The sequence below is a fragment of the Sporothrix schenckii genome (genome assembly GCF_000961545.1).
Source record: "Sporothrix schenckii 1099-18 chromosome Unknown Cont44, whole genome shotgun sequence".
In the NCBI taxonomy this organism is placed as follows: Eukaryota; Fungi; Ascomycota; class Sordariomycetes; order Ophiostomatales; family Ophiostomataceae; genus Sporothrix; species Sporothrix schenckii.
In genome coordinates this window covers 1,493,268-1,510,649 of record NW_015971145.1, presented here as the reverse complement: position 1 = coordinate 1,510,649, position 17,382 = coordinate 1,493,268, and the positions used below count along the sequence as shown (strand labels likewise).

The 17,382-nt window shown below is 51.5% G+C and overlaps 7 protein-coding genes across 7 annotated transcripts; 4 read left to right on the top strand and 3 right to left on the bottom strand.

The window, feature by feature from the left end:
• Positions 1 to 2,083: 2,083 nt before the first annotated feature.
• Positions 2,084 to 3,946, top strand: SPSK_08885 (glycine hydroxymethyltransferase; the record flags this gene model as incomplete). Its single annotated transcript, XM_016735471.1, has 5 exons — positions 2,084 to 2,221; positions 2,285 to 2,341; positions 2,420 to 2,513; positions 2,599 to 2,736; positions 2,799 to 3,946. 5 exons carry the CDS (start codon positions 2,084 to 2,086, stop codon positions 3,944 to 3,946), a joined length of 1,575 nt encoding a protein of 524 aa, XP_016587209.1.
• A 731-nt stretch (positions 3,947 to 4,677) lies between these two features.
• On the bottom strand, positions 4,678 to 6,043 carry SPSK_09258 (uncharacterized protein; the record flags this gene model as incomplete). Its single annotated transcript, XM_016735834.1, has 6 exons — positions 4,678 to 4,741; positions 4,827 to 5,124; positions 5,181 to 5,405; positions 5,474 to 5,522; positions 5,587 to 5,707; positions 5,766 to 6,043. The coding sequence occupies 6 exons, from the start codon at positions 6,041 to 6,043 to the stop codon at positions 4,678 to 4,680; spliced, it is 1,035 nt and encodes a 344-aa protein (XP_016587208.1).
• A 4,565-nt stretch (positions 6,044 to 10,608) lies between these two features.
• SPSK_09749 (ureidoglycolate hydrolase) lies at positions 10,609 to 11,373 on the bottom strand (the record flags this gene model as incomplete). Its single annotated transcript, XM_016736319.1, has 1 exon — positions 10,609 to 11,373. The coding sequence occupies one exon, from the start codon at positions 11,371 to 11,373 to the stop codon at positions 10,609 to 10,611; it is 765 nt and encodes a 254-aa protein (XP_016587207.1).
• Positions 11,374 to 12,618: 1,245 nt separating this feature from the next.
• SPSK_09959 (uncharacterized protein) lies at positions 12,619 to 13,098 on the top strand (the record flags this gene model as incomplete). The annotated part of the gene is made up of 1 exon (XM_016736525.1): positions 12,619 to 13,098. The coding sequence occupies one exon, from the start codon at positions 12,619 to 12,621 to the stop codon at positions 13,096 to 13,098; it is 480 nt and encodes a 159-aa protein (XP_016587206.1).
• A 972-nt stretch (positions 13,099 to 14,070) lies between these two features.
• Positions 14,071 to 15,174, top strand: SPSK_09474 (uncharacterized protein; the record flags this gene model as incomplete). Its single annotated transcript, XM_016736046.1, has 1 exon — positions 14,071 to 15,174. One exon carries the CDS (start codon positions 14,071 to 14,073, stop codon positions 15,172 to 15,174), a length of 1,104 nt encoding a protein of 367 aa, XP_016587205.1.
• Positions 15,175 to 15,692: 518 nt separating this feature from the next.
• SPSK_10192 (uncharacterized protein) lies at positions 15,693 to 15,926 on the top strand (the record flags this gene model as incomplete). Its single annotated transcript, XM_016736741.1, has 1 exon — positions 15,693 to 15,926. One exon carries the CDS (start codon positions 15,693 to 15,695, stop codon positions 15,924 to 15,926), a length of 234 nt encoding a protein of 77 aa, XP_016587204.1.
• Positions 15,927 to 15,979: 53 nt separating this feature from the next.
• SPSK_10006 (large subunit ribosomal protein L44e) lies at positions 15,980 to 16,394 on the bottom strand (the record flags this gene model as incomplete). Its single annotated transcript, XM_016736569.1, has 3 exons — positions 15,980 to 16,019; positions 16,081 to 16,299; positions 16,342 to 16,394. The coding sequence occupies 3 exons, from the start codon at positions 16,392 to 16,394 to the stop codon at positions 15,980 to 15,982; spliced, it is 312 nt and encodes a 103-aa protein (XP_016587203.1).
• Positions 16,395 to 17,382: the final 988 nt, after the last annotated feature.

Here is a 17,382-nt window from a genome sequence, read left to right as displayed (position 1 = left end):
AAAACGAAAATGAAAATGGAGTGGGCGTGAAGGACGGCGTCGACGGCAGCAGCGGTCGGCTGCAGCTGCCAGGAAAGAATGAGGATGAGGCGGCACCAGCAGCGACGGCGGCCCCGGGACCGGACAGCGAGAGGGCTGCATCTTTTTTGCGAAAACAAAAACAATGGAGTTTTCCGGATCAACACAAAACAACACCCTCTTGGGCGGAACATCAAAAATTAAAAAAGGACATTTCATCATCTTTTTTCTTCTGTTGTGCTTCTGACCCCCACAGTCTGCTGATTTCCCTCTGCCGTCTCTGCGTTGTGCACTCCTATCTCTCTTTAATGTCTAGGCCTGTTGCCTTTTCTTTCATCTCGCTTCTTCTTTGTCTCTCATTCGATGATGTCTTTTCTCCTACTTTCTTTTCCCAGCTTCTCATGCCGTCATGGCTTTCCTCATTTGGGCTTTCCGCTTTTGACGGGAGCGCAGGCCAAAATACAGGCGGATTTTGCATACGGAGTCTTTGCCATTTTCATCTGGATTTTAGGCCCTCTAGGTCGTGCTCCTTGTTCTACGAAGTACACTGCGTGTTCGTGGTGTTAAAGAGTAGAACGGGCAAGGAGCATAGCAAGCGGTAACGGATACAAAATCGTCTGAACGAATAAAAACAATTGAAAACAGAAGGATGGGCGTCCTTCGCAATGCGTTACAATACAACATGTGGTGCGTCGTACGAGCTATTAACTGAAACGACAATAGGTAAGTCCGGTCTGGAGGAGGCTTCAAGTGCGTGTGATGTAAATATCATCGACATAATCTCGACAATGACAAGAGCTCGAGACCGCAACCAAGACAAGACACGAAACCAACGGCACTCGCTGAGATGTTGGTCAACAGAGACAAGGAGGTAGACGTAGCACAGAGGAGAAAGTAGACTGCAAGACATGAAAGGGCAAAAATCAAGAAGAGAGCACGTAAAGTAGAAAAGAGAGTCACAACTTTATGTTGGGTCAGAAGTTTCAAATTGTTCCTGTCGAAGGTGGTGAAAGTGCCAAGACATTTCAGCATGCTCCCAGGCACGAAGTTGCCTCCGTGTGGAAACGATCTGGCGTTTAAACGAAACAGACTCATCACTCCCAAGTTTAGTTGTTAGGGAGAAAAAGAGAAGAAAAGGGGAAGCTGTCGAAATTTCCTCGGCTGGCTCAAGAAAAATTTGTACCCGCAGTCCGAGCCTGGGTCACGTGTATCTGCTCCTTCCTTCTGGGGCAGCCCCAGTCTTCAGATGAAAAATCCGAAGCAGGCAAAATTGCCCAAATAAGCAAGAATGGCTGGCAGTCCACAGGTCTGTTCCACAGCGGGGCCAGCCACTAGAATTACTAGAAAAGGCCATTTTATGGCATCTAGCACCAGAATAGTACCGCCGGCCACCCCCAGAAGACCGCTATAAAGCGCATTCCGGTCCTTCTGGCGCAAGTCCTACGTTCCGGCGGCAGACGAACGGGAAAAAGAGGAGGTGACCTCACCGACCCTGGCCAGCGTCATAGACGCCTTTCATGGCTCTAGATTGGGGCTTCCGATAGGACGGATCGCTGGTATCGCTGGCTCCTTCCTCTTTGACACCTGCTACAGAATTGACACGAGCCGTTCGCAGGCGCCTTCCGTCTGTATCTGCCAACTGTATTCTGTACGTCGTAATACCTTCTGTTTTAGTATGTTGTAGTGTTTGCAAACAGTCACAACGGCTTCTCCTGCCTGTGTTATTTGCCAATCCGTAACGCTGCGTACCTTCCCCCGCTCGAAGCTAGTCCAAGTAAAACCCAGATATATACCGTGCGCGGCACCAAAATCGTCACGCAAGCCGGCTCAAGTGTCGGACCACCCTTCTGCTCTCTCTCTTCCTCTTCTCACCACCTCGTCAGTTCCCCGTCAACGACGTCTCTAGTTTTCTGGAACTTGAGAAACCAGGGCCTCCACAGCATAGCAAAAAGAACCGCCAGCATAGATTAGAGCTCGAATTGAAGCTTGCCGTTTAGTCCGTTCCTCCGCGTCCCCTCGTCCGGACAAAGACAACAATCGCGGCCCAGCTCACTACGCCGCCGCCATGTCTCTTCATCTCTTCCGGAGCACCGCCCGTGCTGCTCGGGCCACCCGGCCATGGACGGCCCCAGCTTCCCCGTTTGCCGCCGCACGGACACGGACCCGGACGGTGTCGACACACAGCCAAGACGGCCAGCAGAAGGTGCATAACACCTAAACACAACACACGACAAATGCCAGGCCAAGTAATTAACATGAATCGCAGATCCTGTCAGCACACTTGCAACAGGCCGACCCGACCATGTACGAGATTATCGAGAAGGTGCGTGATACCGTCCTGGTCCCCTTATCTCGACCCATTCGGCCGATACCACGCGGCAGTATTCTAACAGCCCTCTAGGAGAAATTGCGCCAAAAGCAGTTCATCAACCTGATCCCATCCGAGAACTTCACGTCCCAGGCCGTCCTGGACGCCTTAGGCAGCCCCATGCAGAGTGCGTTTACTCTTGTCCTCGGAACATGGACTCGCGAAGGCACAAAACAACCGCTACGCACGGGAGATAAGCTAACAGACGACAGACAAGTACTCAGAAGGCTATCCCGGAGCTCGGTACTATGGCGGCAACGAGTTCATTGACCAGTCCGAGCGGCTGTGCCAACAACGCGCGCTGGAGACATTTGGCCTCTCCGATAAGGATTGGGGTGTCAACGTACAGGGTACGTTGGACCTCCATATACAATGCGATCACATCGTAGGCTTCAGTCTAACATAGTCGCAGCTCTCTCCGGTGCTCCCGCAAACCTGTACGTCTACTCCGCCCTCATGGAGACCCACGACCGCCTCATGGGCCTCGACCTCCCCCATGGCGGCCACTTGTCGCACGGATACCAGACGCCGACCAAGAAGATCTCCTTCATCTCGAAATATTTTGAGACCCTGCCCTACCGCCTCGACGAGTCCACCGGCTACATCGACTATGACAAGATGGAGGAGATGGCCCTCATCTACCGGCCCAAGATCATTGTTGCAGGTGCCAGCGCCTACAGCCGCTTCATCGACTACAAGCGCATGCGTGAGGTCTGCGACAAGATCAATGCCTATCTGCTCGCTGATGTTGCCCACCTGTCCGGCATGATTGCCGCCAAGTCCATCCCGAGCCCCTTCGCCTACGCCGATATCGTCACCACCACCTCACACAAGTCACTTCGCGGCCCCCGCGGAGCCATGATCTTCTTCCGTCGCGGCGTGCGTCGTGTCAACGCCAAGACCAAAGAGGAGGAGCTATACAACCTCGAGAACCCCATCAACGCGTCCGTCTTCCCCGGCCACCAGGGCGGTCCCCACAACCACACAATTGCCGCTCTCGCTGTCGCCCTCAAGCAGGCCCAGACCCCCGAGTTCCGTGCCTACCAGGAACAGGTGCTTGTCAATGCCCAAGCGCTGGCTAAGCGCCTTGGTGAACCAAAGGACAAGGGTGGCCTCGGCTACTCGCTCGTCTCGGGCGGCACTGACAACCACCTGGTTTTGGCCGACCTCAAACCGCAGGGCATTGACGGTGGTCGCGTCGAGCGCGTACTGGAGCTGGTCGGTGTCGCTGCCAACAAGAACACCGTGCCGGGCGACCGCTCAGCGCTGACACCCGGCGGTCTGCGCATGGGCACGCCTGCCATGACAACACGCGGGTTCAGCGAGCACGACTTTGCACGGGTGGCCGACATTGTCGACCGCGCCGTGACGATTGCGGTGCGCGTGGACAAGGCGGCCCGCAAGGAGGCCGAGGAGAAGGGCGTGAAGGGTGCTGGCCGTCTGCGGGTGTTCCTAGACCACCTGGGCAACGGCGATGGTGTGCCCGAGATCCTGCAGCTGCGCAGCGAGGTTGCCGACTGGGTTGGGACCTACCCCCTGCCCTGGTCGACCAAGGAGTAAAAGGGTGCGAGAGTGACCGATGCCAATCTTTTCAACATGACGAAATGATCTAAAAAATTCATACTGGGCCGAGGAACCATTGGAAGAAAAGATAAGAAACAAAAAAACGTACGCTATGTATACAAAACACTGCAAAATCACCTTCATCCTACCTTTCTCTGTACACTCCTCTCCTCTTTCCATTTCACTTCTTTTTTCTTTGTTCTGTCTTTTTCTTTTGGTTTCTACCACTTCCTGGTCTTGTGAACGGTCTTCAACGCCGGCGTTTTTGGTTGACATCCAATTTTGGTCTTTGCTTTGTTTCCATATTATTGTCTCTTCGTCTCATTTGCACTGCCTTTTCCTAAGCCTCTTCTCTCCGCTGCGGCCATTGTCCTTTTTTCTTCTTTTACGACCTTTCATTCAACCATAGGTCACTTGTTCTGCAGTCGAATCTACATTGTCGTTCGCATGGGCACATTCATTACAGGCCTTCAAATATTCATCAAAATCGGCCGTGATATATTTCTTCGAATTACTGCTTTTATACCAAAAGCCATCAAGCACCAACCTGCCAGCGAATATTCCTTTGGACTCCCAATTTCCACTAGAAATATACGGCTCTGGATACGTCGACAAAGTGAACGGAGAAGAAACTAGCAATAGTAGGTGACTCGTAAAAGAAGGGAAGAAAAGACGACAAGGAGATACCCTTTTCATAAACCCCACCTCTGATATTTTTCCGGGCCAGTTTAGGCGCCGTACCAGCCGCCAGCTCTCCAGCAAGCCGTCGCACTGGGACCATTGGAAATAGTGCTGTACTGTGTTTGACTACAAATTGTTAGCTTGAGCTGGAATGATGATGCGTGAAGGAAAAGCAAGGAGAAAATTCGAGACGTACCCAACCCAGACAGTGCCCGGCACCCTTGTCGTCTGGTATACAATGTCGGTCTGAGTGGCAACGCCGCCGTTGCCGCCGCGGGTGACTGTGACGACCGCGCCTGGCCTGCCGTTGCCACCGTTGGCGCAGACCGTCGACGGGGAAGGCGTGATTGTAGCAGTGATGGTCCGGAAAACGACCTCGGTAGTGGTAGGCACTGGCGCAGTCGACACGCGCGTCTGCGTAACGGTGCGGGTCGTCTCGGTGATTGTGACAGTCGTAGCCATGACCGACTGCATGCTGTTCACGTCGCGCTTATCTGGAGAGGTCAGCGTGTACTCGAAAGCATGAATGAAAAAGGTACTATAAACATACTTGATGGGTAGTGGCACGAGGCAGCGGTGGTCACGGTAGTCTGGTACTGGCTAGTCGTGACGCCATTGGTAGCCGTTCGGGTGATGGTGGTCGTGACGGTCTGCGTGCGGCCGGCCGGGTAGTTGGTGATAGTCTGTGTGACGCCATTGTTGTTGTTACAATTGGCCGTAACGGTCTGGGGGACGAGAATGAGTGTCTGGGTCTGGCCGACCGTGTTGACAATGGCTATAATTTTATGTTTAGTATGCTAAAACAGGAAATAATAGAACAAAACTTTTCTTGACAAAACTCACTCTTTGCACGCGGTGTCGTCGTAATGCCAAGGACAATCGTCGGTGTAGCCTGCAAGAGATAGTCAGTTTACGATATCCAAGCCACGGAAGTTCCAATTCAATTAATAACGCACAATCACAGTCGATGTCTGCGGCACGCCAACAGTCAATGTAATAGTGCGCTGCACGGCAATCTGGTCACCGGACACGATAATTTTCCATGTGCCAGACTTCATAGCCGAAAATGGGATGCCGCTGATTTTTGTTAGCCAGGGCGCACAAAATCTTCTAATATAAAATAGGCATGCCTTACCATGTCGATGTCTGCTGCGTACCGGCTGGCGTTGTGCTGATTGCCGAGCAGGCGTACTGGTTGTTGTCTGTGTCGACGAGGATCGGGCTGATACTTTCCTTGCTGCAGCCCTGGAAAATGGTAATAAAGCTGAAGTACTGGTTGGATGAGCCGTCGATGTAGTAGGCGCCACCATTTGCATAATCAACTCCGTAACTCGAGCAGTCGGCCAGAGCGCCGGTCGTCAAGGACAGAAGCGTGGCCGCCACGGCTAGCAGCGTCTTCATTTGTGCAACCATGTTGTGGATAATGTAAGAAGAGCTTGTAGATTGTCGATGTTTCGTCTCTTGGTTTATTGTCTCAAACGAATGACTTGGGTGAAAGTTCCGGGGATAGAGAGACAACGCAGATGGCGGACGCAGAAATCACCAGCTTCAGAGAATACTTGGACATCGAAGGGAGCAAAGAGACAAAAGAAAGAAACTGAAAGAAGAGCAAGGGACAATGTTGGTTTTATGGGTGATGGGGATAATAAGAGAGGAAGAATCTACATACTATATTTCCTCGACGGCCCTAAATAGTAGAAACCTAGGAGATCGGACAAAGAGACGGACAGGAGCAAAGCAGAAGATTGACAACGAGGTACCATTACGTGGAAAGGGCGATGTGTTTACCATATCGAAGGTCAATATCAATATCCGTTGGCATTCCCCCATCCTAGATCCCGCCGAGCCAGGACACACTTTCTGCAAGCCAAGAAAATAGGCCTAGGGAAGAAAGCAATATAGTGCATGGCTCATGGCTGAAAGGGAGAAGGCTGGCGGAGGTGAACAATGGACGAAAGAGGCGTGATGACGGGTAGATGGGACAGGCCAAAGACGATGGGTCGTTTGAGGTACCGGAGACGAAATATACATGCAATAATAATACGATACGGGTGTGATGCCGGTCTTGTTTAATTTCTTGCCTGCTGTTTCGTTTCGTTCCTTTTTTGCTGTTTTTCTTAAAATCAAAAGGCACCTCACACCGTGCCGTTCAGTAGGATAAGCCGTCCCAACATCTTGATGCACTTGCAAAACCTTGGTAAGAGAGGAAGTAGCTAGTATTTGGGACCATCAAAGTGGATAAGTTTTGGGCGAGGAATGTTGAGAGCCGGCTGGTTCACGCGGATCCCTAGATTGGCCTGGATTCAGGCTATGAAGATGCGGTTACCAGGAACCAAGGCTACCGCCAGGGGAAATATGCTCAGTTCCGTTCAAAAATAGGCCACCTCATATCGGAAACATAAGACGAAAAGAAGGGTCAGTGAACAAGATCTCTCAACGTGGTCGCAAATAGAGTGGAACGAAACAGAGAAGGCAGCAGAAGATGGTCGATAACGCAGAACGCGCAGACCTGGCCAAGTACCATCTCCAGAGACTGGTGGATGCATTCACAGGCGTATAACAAAAGGCCACACAGCTGTTAGGTTGTACGGTATACTTTATCTACACACATAGGACGGTGTGTAGCGACAGCCGACGGGTGTGTGGGAAACGAAGCACAAAAAAAGTCCGATGGGGATATGAGCATACACACCTTCATCGGCAGAGGTTTTTTTCCAGCACTTGCTGTATGCAGAACTCTTGAGCTTGGGAAGAGACCGCCACGAACGACGTTGGCCTAGCCCGTGTGTCAATGTTTGTGTTCCTTTAGAATTGAGGAACGGACAAGGCACGTTGCAAACAAGGGACATCCTAGTTCATTTTTGCCGAGAGTGGTCTTTTAATAACTCCGGCCGCCGTATTCGCGATTTGGGTGTGCGACAGCGATCGAGAGTCAGAGTGAAAACGCACAGTCGATATTCGCAGTGTCAAGATAGGGTGTCATCGCGTACATCCGACAAGAGGTGTAGAAGAGACACTGCGACGATGGTGGGGGCGTGAGGAAAGAAAAGGAGCTGGTGGCCGGTAAAAGGGGTGTATCGCGGCTGTTACGATCTTAACACGCCTCCGGATAGCTACTTAGTTGTAATTTGTGTTTACAGCCTTTTGCTTTTTTTTCTTGGGGGGAGCCTATTTCGGGTACCTGACAGGGTTATCCGGGGGCCTCGCGTTGTGTTCCTCTTCCTTAGAGAATTTCAGGACTGTCAACAAGCTATTCTCGATGTGGTCAGCATATTTCTTCACGGCCAAGTCATTAAGTCTCAGTTCGATGGAAGAGATTTGTAGGTATTTTACCTATATTGGATGGTTTTATCTTGTCGTCCTGGCAGCCGTGTGATAGCCGTCCAGGAATCTTGTTTTTTACGTCTGCTCTCTTTGTTTTCTGTGCCGTCTTGAGAATACGCTCGTAAACCGGATTTGATAGTTATTTCTGTGGGAATCTGGTCGGCTCATGTTAGTACCAGTTCAGCCAAACCCTAGCTGAGGTTGGACGCCGTAATCCACCGGGTCTTCGGGCCAGACAAGTAGTCAGTAAACAATTCAGAGTGTTCTCGTTTTTAGAAAAGAAAACTTACAAAAGAGACACTGGAAGCGGACTGAACAATTGGACTTTTAGACTGTTGTCCACCGTCGAGGCACAGACTGGCCATGACGGTAGACTTAGGACCTCGACAACGCTGTCCAGCAGAACGATTGCACTCGCCCCCTTGGCAAATCTAGACGAAACAGAGCTAGAAATAAAAGGGACCAAAGGCGACGCTGGTTTAGTATCGTTGATATGGCCCTGAAGGACGATTGCTCCAGGACATCCAGCCCGCCAGGCCCGTCCATCCGGGCAAAAGAGTTGAGACGGTGAAATCTCCGGCGGGCTGTATCGACACGGATAGGAGGATTAACACTTGGATCAATCGAGCTATATGCAATCGAGCCTATCAAAGTGTCAGGAAAGCAGAGGCGATATGGGAGGTGGGTAAAAACGAGAGTCAGGATATTTCTCTGGCAAAAGACGTCGAGGCTGAGGGGACCGAGGTTTTTGATAGCGAAAATCTACTTGCCAATGTCGCAAAATCGACTTTCGGATATGTGCTCTTTGGCTAAGAGAAGCTGACCTTACAAAGGAAACAAAACAGAGTGAGGATTTGCGAAATAGGGGCAAAAGACACAAAATTTCTGAGGGTCGCGAAGCAACAGGTACGCTTGGTACCTTCCCTCTTGACAAAGAAGCCTTTTCTGCCGAAAGTACCTACGATAGGAAGTCCAGACAGACAATCCGCACCTTCCTCATGAGAAGTTCCACCTCGCGCTTCCCTCATAACAGTGCATCGTTCTTTCCGGACCAAAATTTTGTTCAGGGTTCACACCCCCTTGCCGTTTCTGTCTGCCGTTCCAACTGTCGCTCGTCGGTCGAACAGGCCATCTATTATCCAACATGTCGGAATCACCTTGCATCTACCACTTTGTATTTATATCAATCCGCGTATGCAAAAACACGCCAAGTCCGTCGCTAAAGACTTCCTCCCATGTCTCTGCAGCGTGCACGGCTCCTACTTTCCCACTTTTGTGGCATTTTCTCTCCTACGCACATACGTCCGTATTTAATCTTTTTTATGTTCTTCAGATTCTTATCGGATTCGGGACATGGCGGCGGAGTTTGTCCTCGTAGCCTCTTTCGTTATCCCTCACAAGAGTAGACCATATCCCCGTACCGTGTACATCGACATAATTTACTACCGTCTGTGGCTATATTTTCCTCGCTGCTGTCGTCGTCATCATCGTCATCGTGGTCCCATATCTGTCTAGTTTCGCTAACAGTGTGGTTGCATGTATGTCCCACTTGTTCTCGTCTTCCTCGACCCCCGAAACAACATCACACACAATACCGTTTACCAGGAGTACGGTAGGTTTAACTCTCGGAGAGAAACGTACAAGCGAAAAAATGTGTGAGGTGTGAAGTATCGATTTAATAATAGAGCTTGCCTTGTGTATTTACATGACCGTATCCTTTCCCTCCCCGGCCAATAAATGCACGCCGTGCTTAGAGTTGGGGTAAGCCGAAATATAAGTATAAAATAAACAGAATAATCACTAACAAGTAACTTCACCAGCCTTCTGCATTTTGGGTTTTGCTTCTTTGACGCTGGATGTTATCTGTTGGTCGACAGGTCAAATCTTAGATATTGGCCCCGGATTTGCCTCCTGCTGTCAAAATAAGCTACGCTGGTACATCCCATCTTTGTGTCCCCGGATCTTTAATTCTTGCCCATCTACTGTAGAGCTTCTCAATTTAAACAGTCCGAGGAGATACACATCCACATGTCTCCCTACAGGTTACTTTCCAGCTCCATCCTTTGGCCTAATTCACCTCAAATTCTTCTTATGGCCGTTTATTTACTTTGTCCAGTATACAATGACGTAGGTAGGCTGTTAGAAAACGTGTCATCCTGTTTGAAGCTTAATGTCTAATAAGAAAGGCAGCACAAAATTAAGAATCGAGCAGAAGCAATGGTCGATCAACGAAAGCTATCATTAGACCCCTGCCATGCAGCATTTACGCTTCCAGTGCGGAATACGGTCCGTTCATTCTAGCTTTTCTACCTCCAGACCTGCTCTATACTGGAAAGCGCTTCCGAGGCTACTGGGAAGGCAATATAAACATAAATATAGCAGCACAACCCATGATGTGAACACTATGCGACTCAGCCTGTGAACTGGGCTAGGACCCTGAAATTCCGGAGCGCTCGATCCTGTATTTTAAACAAAATTTTCGGTTTCGTTCAAACCCAATGCACCAAATGCTCGCTACCCATTGATACACAAAATAGATCTCTAAGTAAATAAAGAGGAGACGTCGAAACGAGAACCGGGAAAGGCAACCCCCTCAGAACACAGGAGGCAATATCAGCCCGTTCCCCGTCTATAGAGGGAGGGAGGGAGGGAGCTCATAGCTTCGACCAGAGACCGGGTGATGATGATGACGAGGGGGAGGAGGGAGACGAAGCTGCGACTGTTGACGGGACGCGCACTACAACTGAGCTCGTTCCCTCGGCATCAGCCGCGCCGCTGTCCAACACCACCTCCTCGCAGTCCTCGGGCCCCACACCGTTGGCAAACTGGAAGACGAAGAAAGGCAACGATGTGCCAGTGGCGCCCAACGCGGCCATGGGGGCATGCCATGTCGCGGCGCCGTAGGTGACGGCCTGATCGCCGCGAGCCACAAAGGCACGCAGGCCGCGGACGTCTGGTGGGTTGTTGCGGGTCGCATCCGGCAACGTAGGCGCCACAATCACCAGGTAGCGGGTATCCGCGGCCGAGTGCTGCGACAGCGGCACGAAGGTCTGGGTGGTGTAGGGATGGCGCTCCAAAATGGTCACGGGAAACCGGCCGCCCTCCAGCAGTGTACGGGCCCCGCAGACAAACATGCTGGCCAGGGGCTCGGATGGCATACCGCTCGGTGCCTTGCCCGAGGCATAGCGGTCGGCGAGCCCAGAAACGCGCTGGTACTTGATGGCAGAGCCCTGGTTGGCGGACACGGGATGGTGCAGATAGCCTGCGCCGGAGGATCCAAACGCTTTCGCAAACTGCGACGGATGCACGTCAGGGCGCGGGTTCTCAATAACGTCGCCAAACGGCGCAAATGCGGCGGCCGTCAGCGGCTCGGCGGGCACAGCCAGCCGCAGCGCCGCAACGTCGAGCCTGTCAGGCATGGGAAAGATATGCTGTGGAGGGAGGTGGCAAGACGCAGATGACGTCGCACGTATTAGCCGTCCCGGCTGGAGCACCCAGGCTGCTGGATTTCTCAATCGGATCACGTCCCGCGGATTGTTTCGTCTCGTCTTCTGCGTCGCCTCGTTTCGTCCGTTCTTTCGAGATTAGCCTCTGTCAAATTTGTGCCAGAAAAGTAGCCTGTTTCGTCCCAAATGTCGTTGAGTCTGCCAAAACGCGAATTTTTGGCGATGCTTCTCCCGTCGTCGATCAATACGACATATCCGGCTACCCAATGTGCTGGCTGCGTTGCTTGCGTCCCGCTTTGAAATAATTAGATGGGAAACGTCGGTGCCACGGAAAAAGCACCCACCGGTGGTAGCCCCAACTCAAGAGTAGAATCACTTACTTGGGAAACAACTCCGTTTTAGGCAATTACCGAGGCTCGCTCCTTCCTTAAAAGAAAAAAACAATAATTTGATCAAGTCATTATTTGTTAAAAGATAATATAGTAATACCCCTTCTACGAGTGCTACTTGTCTTTATTTAATATTTTCGAATGTTTTTGCTGTTTTATTGATTTTTTGTTATTGTTTTTATTTAGGAAAAAAACCGTACCTCAATAAAATGCACCATTGTCAAACGCAGTAATGGGGCAAAAGGTTATATGTGGGAGCAGCAAGGCAAGAATGATCGTCACTCTTTCTTAAATGATGCGCCCACCTTACTGGGAATGAGGCCCCTATTCTAAATCCAAGAGGAATTATCGTAGTCCTGTATTCACTCGTAACAGTTCGATTCAATCCGAATGAAACAACACCAACCTGGATAAATGAACAAACCGAATTGAATGAAGGATGCCCCTCGAGACAGCAAGTGGAAGCCCCTGCATGACGTCTTGTTTGACAGGCAGGATGGCTTGCCGGAACGGATAGAAAAAGCTCGACTGTGTGCTTTCGTGAGAAAGGAACTGTCAAACACTGACTTTAAGACGAAGTTGCTCGCCTCTCTGGTCAGACAACAAGTTGCATGCGACTCTGCGACTCCCCGCAAGCACGATAGATCGAAGAAGACATGCATTTCCATGTGAGCCCCTGGAAAGCTCTTTGACTGTACCGTTTTCGAAGATGCCTACTGACGATGAGCAGAATCGACTCCAGGCAAATACACACGTCGCCGGCCACGTATTGTTCATGACATAACATTCGGAAGTGTTGGGGATTGTCTTCACCGACACAATTGTGATAATGCGAGGAGGCATCGGCCAATTTTCTTACCGGCTCGACATCCGTGATAATGTCATCATTGTTACGCCGAATACGCATCCCAACGAAACGTCTGTCCTCTTCCTTCTCTTCTTCCTGTGCATCGCCGTCGTCGTCCTCGCGTTCGTTGCACTGCTTTGCATCAGCTGCCGGGTGAGGAAGATAAATAAGCACAGCAACTTGCAAAACTCGCCGTTGCAATCCCCCCACGTGGTGCCAGGCAGCAGTCCCCAAGTGCAGCTAATGTCTACTACTGTCACCATCACTGAGCCGGTCCCCGCTCGGCTGAAGCGGCCTAAACCGATCATGCCTAAGTCGATGACGAGGCGTGACGAGGTGCGTGGCCAGCAGCGCCGACAGCGATACGACTCCAGCGATCAGCGAGCCATGCACGCGATTCACGCTTACGAAGGACATTACGCCAGAGAAAATCGAAAGGATCACGAAGGGCGCGAGGCTTGACAATGAACGGCACTTAGCGGCCACGAGCAGGCAAGACTATCGATATTGCAGAACGCGTGACGCTTGGCAGCTTAAGACAAACCGCTTGCAAAAAGAAAAAAAAAAGTCTCCTTGATGCCTTCCGACACCGGTGTGGCTTGGGACATGTTACATGCACAAACGGAGAAGGTACCCCAGATTGTATCCCCGAGATGGATAAAGCCAATAAGAAGCGTCGGCGGTATGACTCTTAGTCCAGGCCGAAGAGGTTTTCATAAGACGGAGCCTTTGATGAAGAATGCCGCTTACAGCAGTGCGATCGTCCCGTTGACGTGGACGCCGCGAATCCATTTGTTCAAAACCCCGGGCTCATTTCTCACATCGATGTTTCCCTCCTTTGCATTTTGTTGAGCTTTTGAGGACCATGAGATCTGATCAACAGCAGACAATGTTGCGAAGGCGCCAGAATTCAACGTTAAAACGAAACCAAGTAGTGGGACGCGTGCAAACACGACAGTGGAGCTGCCTAACGCAGCGAGAGATTTCAGCACGTTGGCTTTCTGGGGCCATTGACCAGGATCCAGTCGCCTCGCTCGGAACCTTCCTCAACTCTCCTTCCAAGTCCGATACCACTCCGGAGCAGAGATCAGCAAGCGGGGACTCCTGCCGTGCGCGCCATGGCCCTAAGCTCTAGCATGTGTATCGCTCTTTTTTTCTCCTTTTTTCTTGGGTGTGACACGACACGAAGCCGCATGCATGAGAAAAAAAAAGCAAGAAGACGGAGAAAATATGAATTGGATAAAAGAAATATACAAGTATGCAGACAGTCGCGAATTCAAGACGCTATGAACTGTGATTCTGCTCGTGAAGCTTAAAACCATTGTGACAATTGCTTCTTCCCCTCGTGAACTACGACAGCACTGTCCCCGCGACGAGACATATATGATCACAGCTTCTCTGTAAGAGTCTACCGCTGACTTGAACCTGCTCACAATGGCCGATCTTGTCCCGACCGAAGCAAGAAACCTGCTCCAGGACCTATCGGGTATCGTCATCCAACCCGGGGAAAACCCCTACCTAGCCCTCATCAACGCCTGCGACAACGACCCGGCCAAGATCCAGAAGCTCTACGAGACGCACCGCACGCTGCGCAACCAGCAGCAGCGCGCAAAATTTCTGGATCCGGCCTTTACAGAGGTCCTGGTCGACCCGTTCCTTATCCGCATCGAAAACCCCAGCATTGATCCGTCCTTTGCCGACCCGCGGCATGGCCTTGTATTCTGGGCCCGCCCTCCAGAGCACGTCCTGCAGCTCACCGCCCATGTGCAGAGCCTCCTCCAGAAGGCCGCCCCTCGTGGGCTGTGGCTCATGCCCACGAACCGCCAGCACATGACGGCCCTCGAAATTACCCACTCCAAGACGCCCGCGGAGGCGTTTGCCGTCGTCGACAAAATGGCCAAGTCCATGACGCAGGCGACGGCGGACGACGGCAGCCTCACTGCGGAGTCGGGCATTGCTTCGATTGTCAACTACCCCTATGCGCACCGCGCGCGCCTCGTCAAGCCCATGCTCTCGTACGACCTGTCCGCCGTGGCGTTGTCCTTTGTGCCGGCTGCCGGCGAACCCAGGGCCTCGCCGGCGCCTATCCCGCCGGCGCAAAACACCGTTGTTGACGCTGTTGATGCTGTTGGCGATGCCTACACATACCACCATCTGCGGCGCGACCTGTTTGACCGCGCCCAGGCCACCGGGGTCGAGGTGGCATCGCGGTACGTTGTGCCCAGCGCGCATATTACGCTGGGTCGGTTCATTGGACAGGAAGACCATGCCACGCCCGAGGCGCGCCAGGCGTGGGTGGACACGCTAGACGAGATCAATGCGTGGCTGGAGAAGGAGGTATGGGACAAGGTGTGGGAGCTGTCGGAGACGGACAGCGACATTGCGGGAGTGAGCGGCTACCGGAAGCCTGACCTGCCGCCCCCGCACCGCCGGCTGGTGGGTGAGTGGGTGGTCGGTCAGGAGCGCGGGCTTGATGCGCGGACGGGTGCTCTGTGGTACGGCGGTGGCCGGAGCGTCATGGTCGGGCAGGGCTTCTGAAGCCAGGGCCGCACTACCACTGTGGTAGATGCGAGTTATTTCCCCAAACCGTACATCCCTGAGGTGGAATAGACAGATCGACCGAGGAGCTAGAGGGTTATGAAGGATAGACGTAGTGGAGTCGAGTCAAAAAAAAAAGCGACAGTCGGACCGTCAGTCGCAGAAATGTACGTAAATTTTCAAGTGTTTTTATTCGTTTTTATTTCTGTCTTTGTTATTTTTGGTTGTTTTTATGTTTCGTAGCCCGTGTACATTACAAAAGAACAAAACAATTGTAATGGAAAGAAAAGATACAGACCGGACACACGAAATCCCAAATCCTCACGACCCTGTCCCATACCAAATTTTGATTATTTTTTTGTGCTTGGCTATGTTCGTGTCCCCAAGGGTGCTCCCGTAAAAAAAGAAAGAACACCAATGATGCTCATCCCCGTTGCAAGAATGCAATAGCAAGAAAACAGAAAGGAAGGCTGTCATGAGACAACCCGTTCGGTTAATTTGCGCGGCCCTCTGCCGAAATGTGTGTAACCTTGAAGGGTCATTGGCGAGGATTTCGTGAAACTTGGTCGGTTCTGGGCGAGTTTATGGGATCGGAAGAGCGAGCAAGCGGAGAGTGTGTATGTGTGACAGGCAAGAAGAAAGGCAATTCTACTGCTGTCGAGTATCTCCTCGGTGTGCGCGCATTATTGTGGCGCGCACGAGAGAGGGAGGGCGGGAGAAAAGGAGGAATAGACAAAAGCAAAAAGGCGTGAATGCAGGGAGACAAATGCAAAAGAACAAGAAAGGTTGGCAGCAGGCGATCCGTTTAGAACACCAGAGCGGCACCCTTTGTCTTCTTGTCACCACTGGAAATGTTTGTTAGCGAAGCGGTTCTCGAAATGAGGGAGGCGAAAAGTATGAACGTACCCGAGCTCGAAGTGCTTGGTGCGCTTCAGCGGCAGCTGCTTCTTGGACTTGCATGATGTGCACTCGAGACGCAGCACGATCTTCTTGGTTGTCTTGGCCTTCTTGTGGAAAATCTGCTTCGTCTGACCACCGTAACCAGACTGCTTACGGTCGTAACGACGCTTACCCTGCGCGAACAGGCTGGCCTTGCCCGTCTTGTACTGGGTGACCTTGTCTGTTCTATGTTAGCCTTCCGTCGCTATGCCGCTATCTGTTGTTGACTTGCATCCCTTTCCATCTGGCACTCGGTAGGACTCGGTGTGGCTTGCTTTCATCGTCGTCCATACGTCGAGTCGTTGGGTTCTCCTGAAGGTATCAGAGTGGCGGGAGCCCCTCATTTGACGCTTCAAGTCCTCGCCGCCAGACTGTCCTCCGATGTCGTGTGCCGTCGGTGTCCTCCTTATGCCAGATGGGATGCGTGTCTTTTCTCCAGGAAAACGTGATATACGTACGCTGGGTGTGCTTGCGGCACTCCTTGCCCTTGCCTGTACAACAAGAAAAATCACAGGTTAATATCCAAATCTCTCTGTCGATAAACATTTGTCGTCGAGGAGGAGGGAGGGAACGGTGGGAGTCTGTATTCAGTCGTCGGTGTTCGAAAAGGGAATGTGAACGCACAGTAGGTCTTTCTCGTCTCTATACACGAAACATTGTTAGCAATCAAATCTATCAACTTGTCATGGCCACGCCCTCCACAAAGCCTTGATCCTCCTTCCCATCGCCAGCATTGCCAATCGGCACTACCGTCACCGTCGCCGCTATCCGTCCCACGCATCGTGGTTCGACAAAACCTGGACTTGGAGGATGTATGTTTTCATTCGCGACTGGGCGGGAGTTGGCGGTTTCGGTGACGGCTTGCTGGCTGTATATTTTGTCCTTCGTCCTTCTTGTGTGCTTTGGATTGCCGTTTCAACTACTTACTCGGAATGTTGACCATCTTGGCGGTTGTTACTCGGCTGGAGTCGTTGTCGTTGGGTGTGATGTGATGGTCGTGAAGTGTCGATTTTGCGGGAGTGCAAAAGAAGCCTACTGATGCTGGACATAGAGGGTTTTTTTCGCACACAGTATCTAATTTTTCCGAACTAAAAAAAGTTTGTGCGTTCCGACAGCCCCAAAGAAAAAAGAGGGGAGTGGAAGGGAAGAAAATATTATTGTGGCGCGGAGCACGACCGCCACATTCGGAAATTTACGTAATACAGTGTCATTGACAGTGCGAATTCTATATATTATATTACATACTGTTAACTCTGTCGACAACTATCA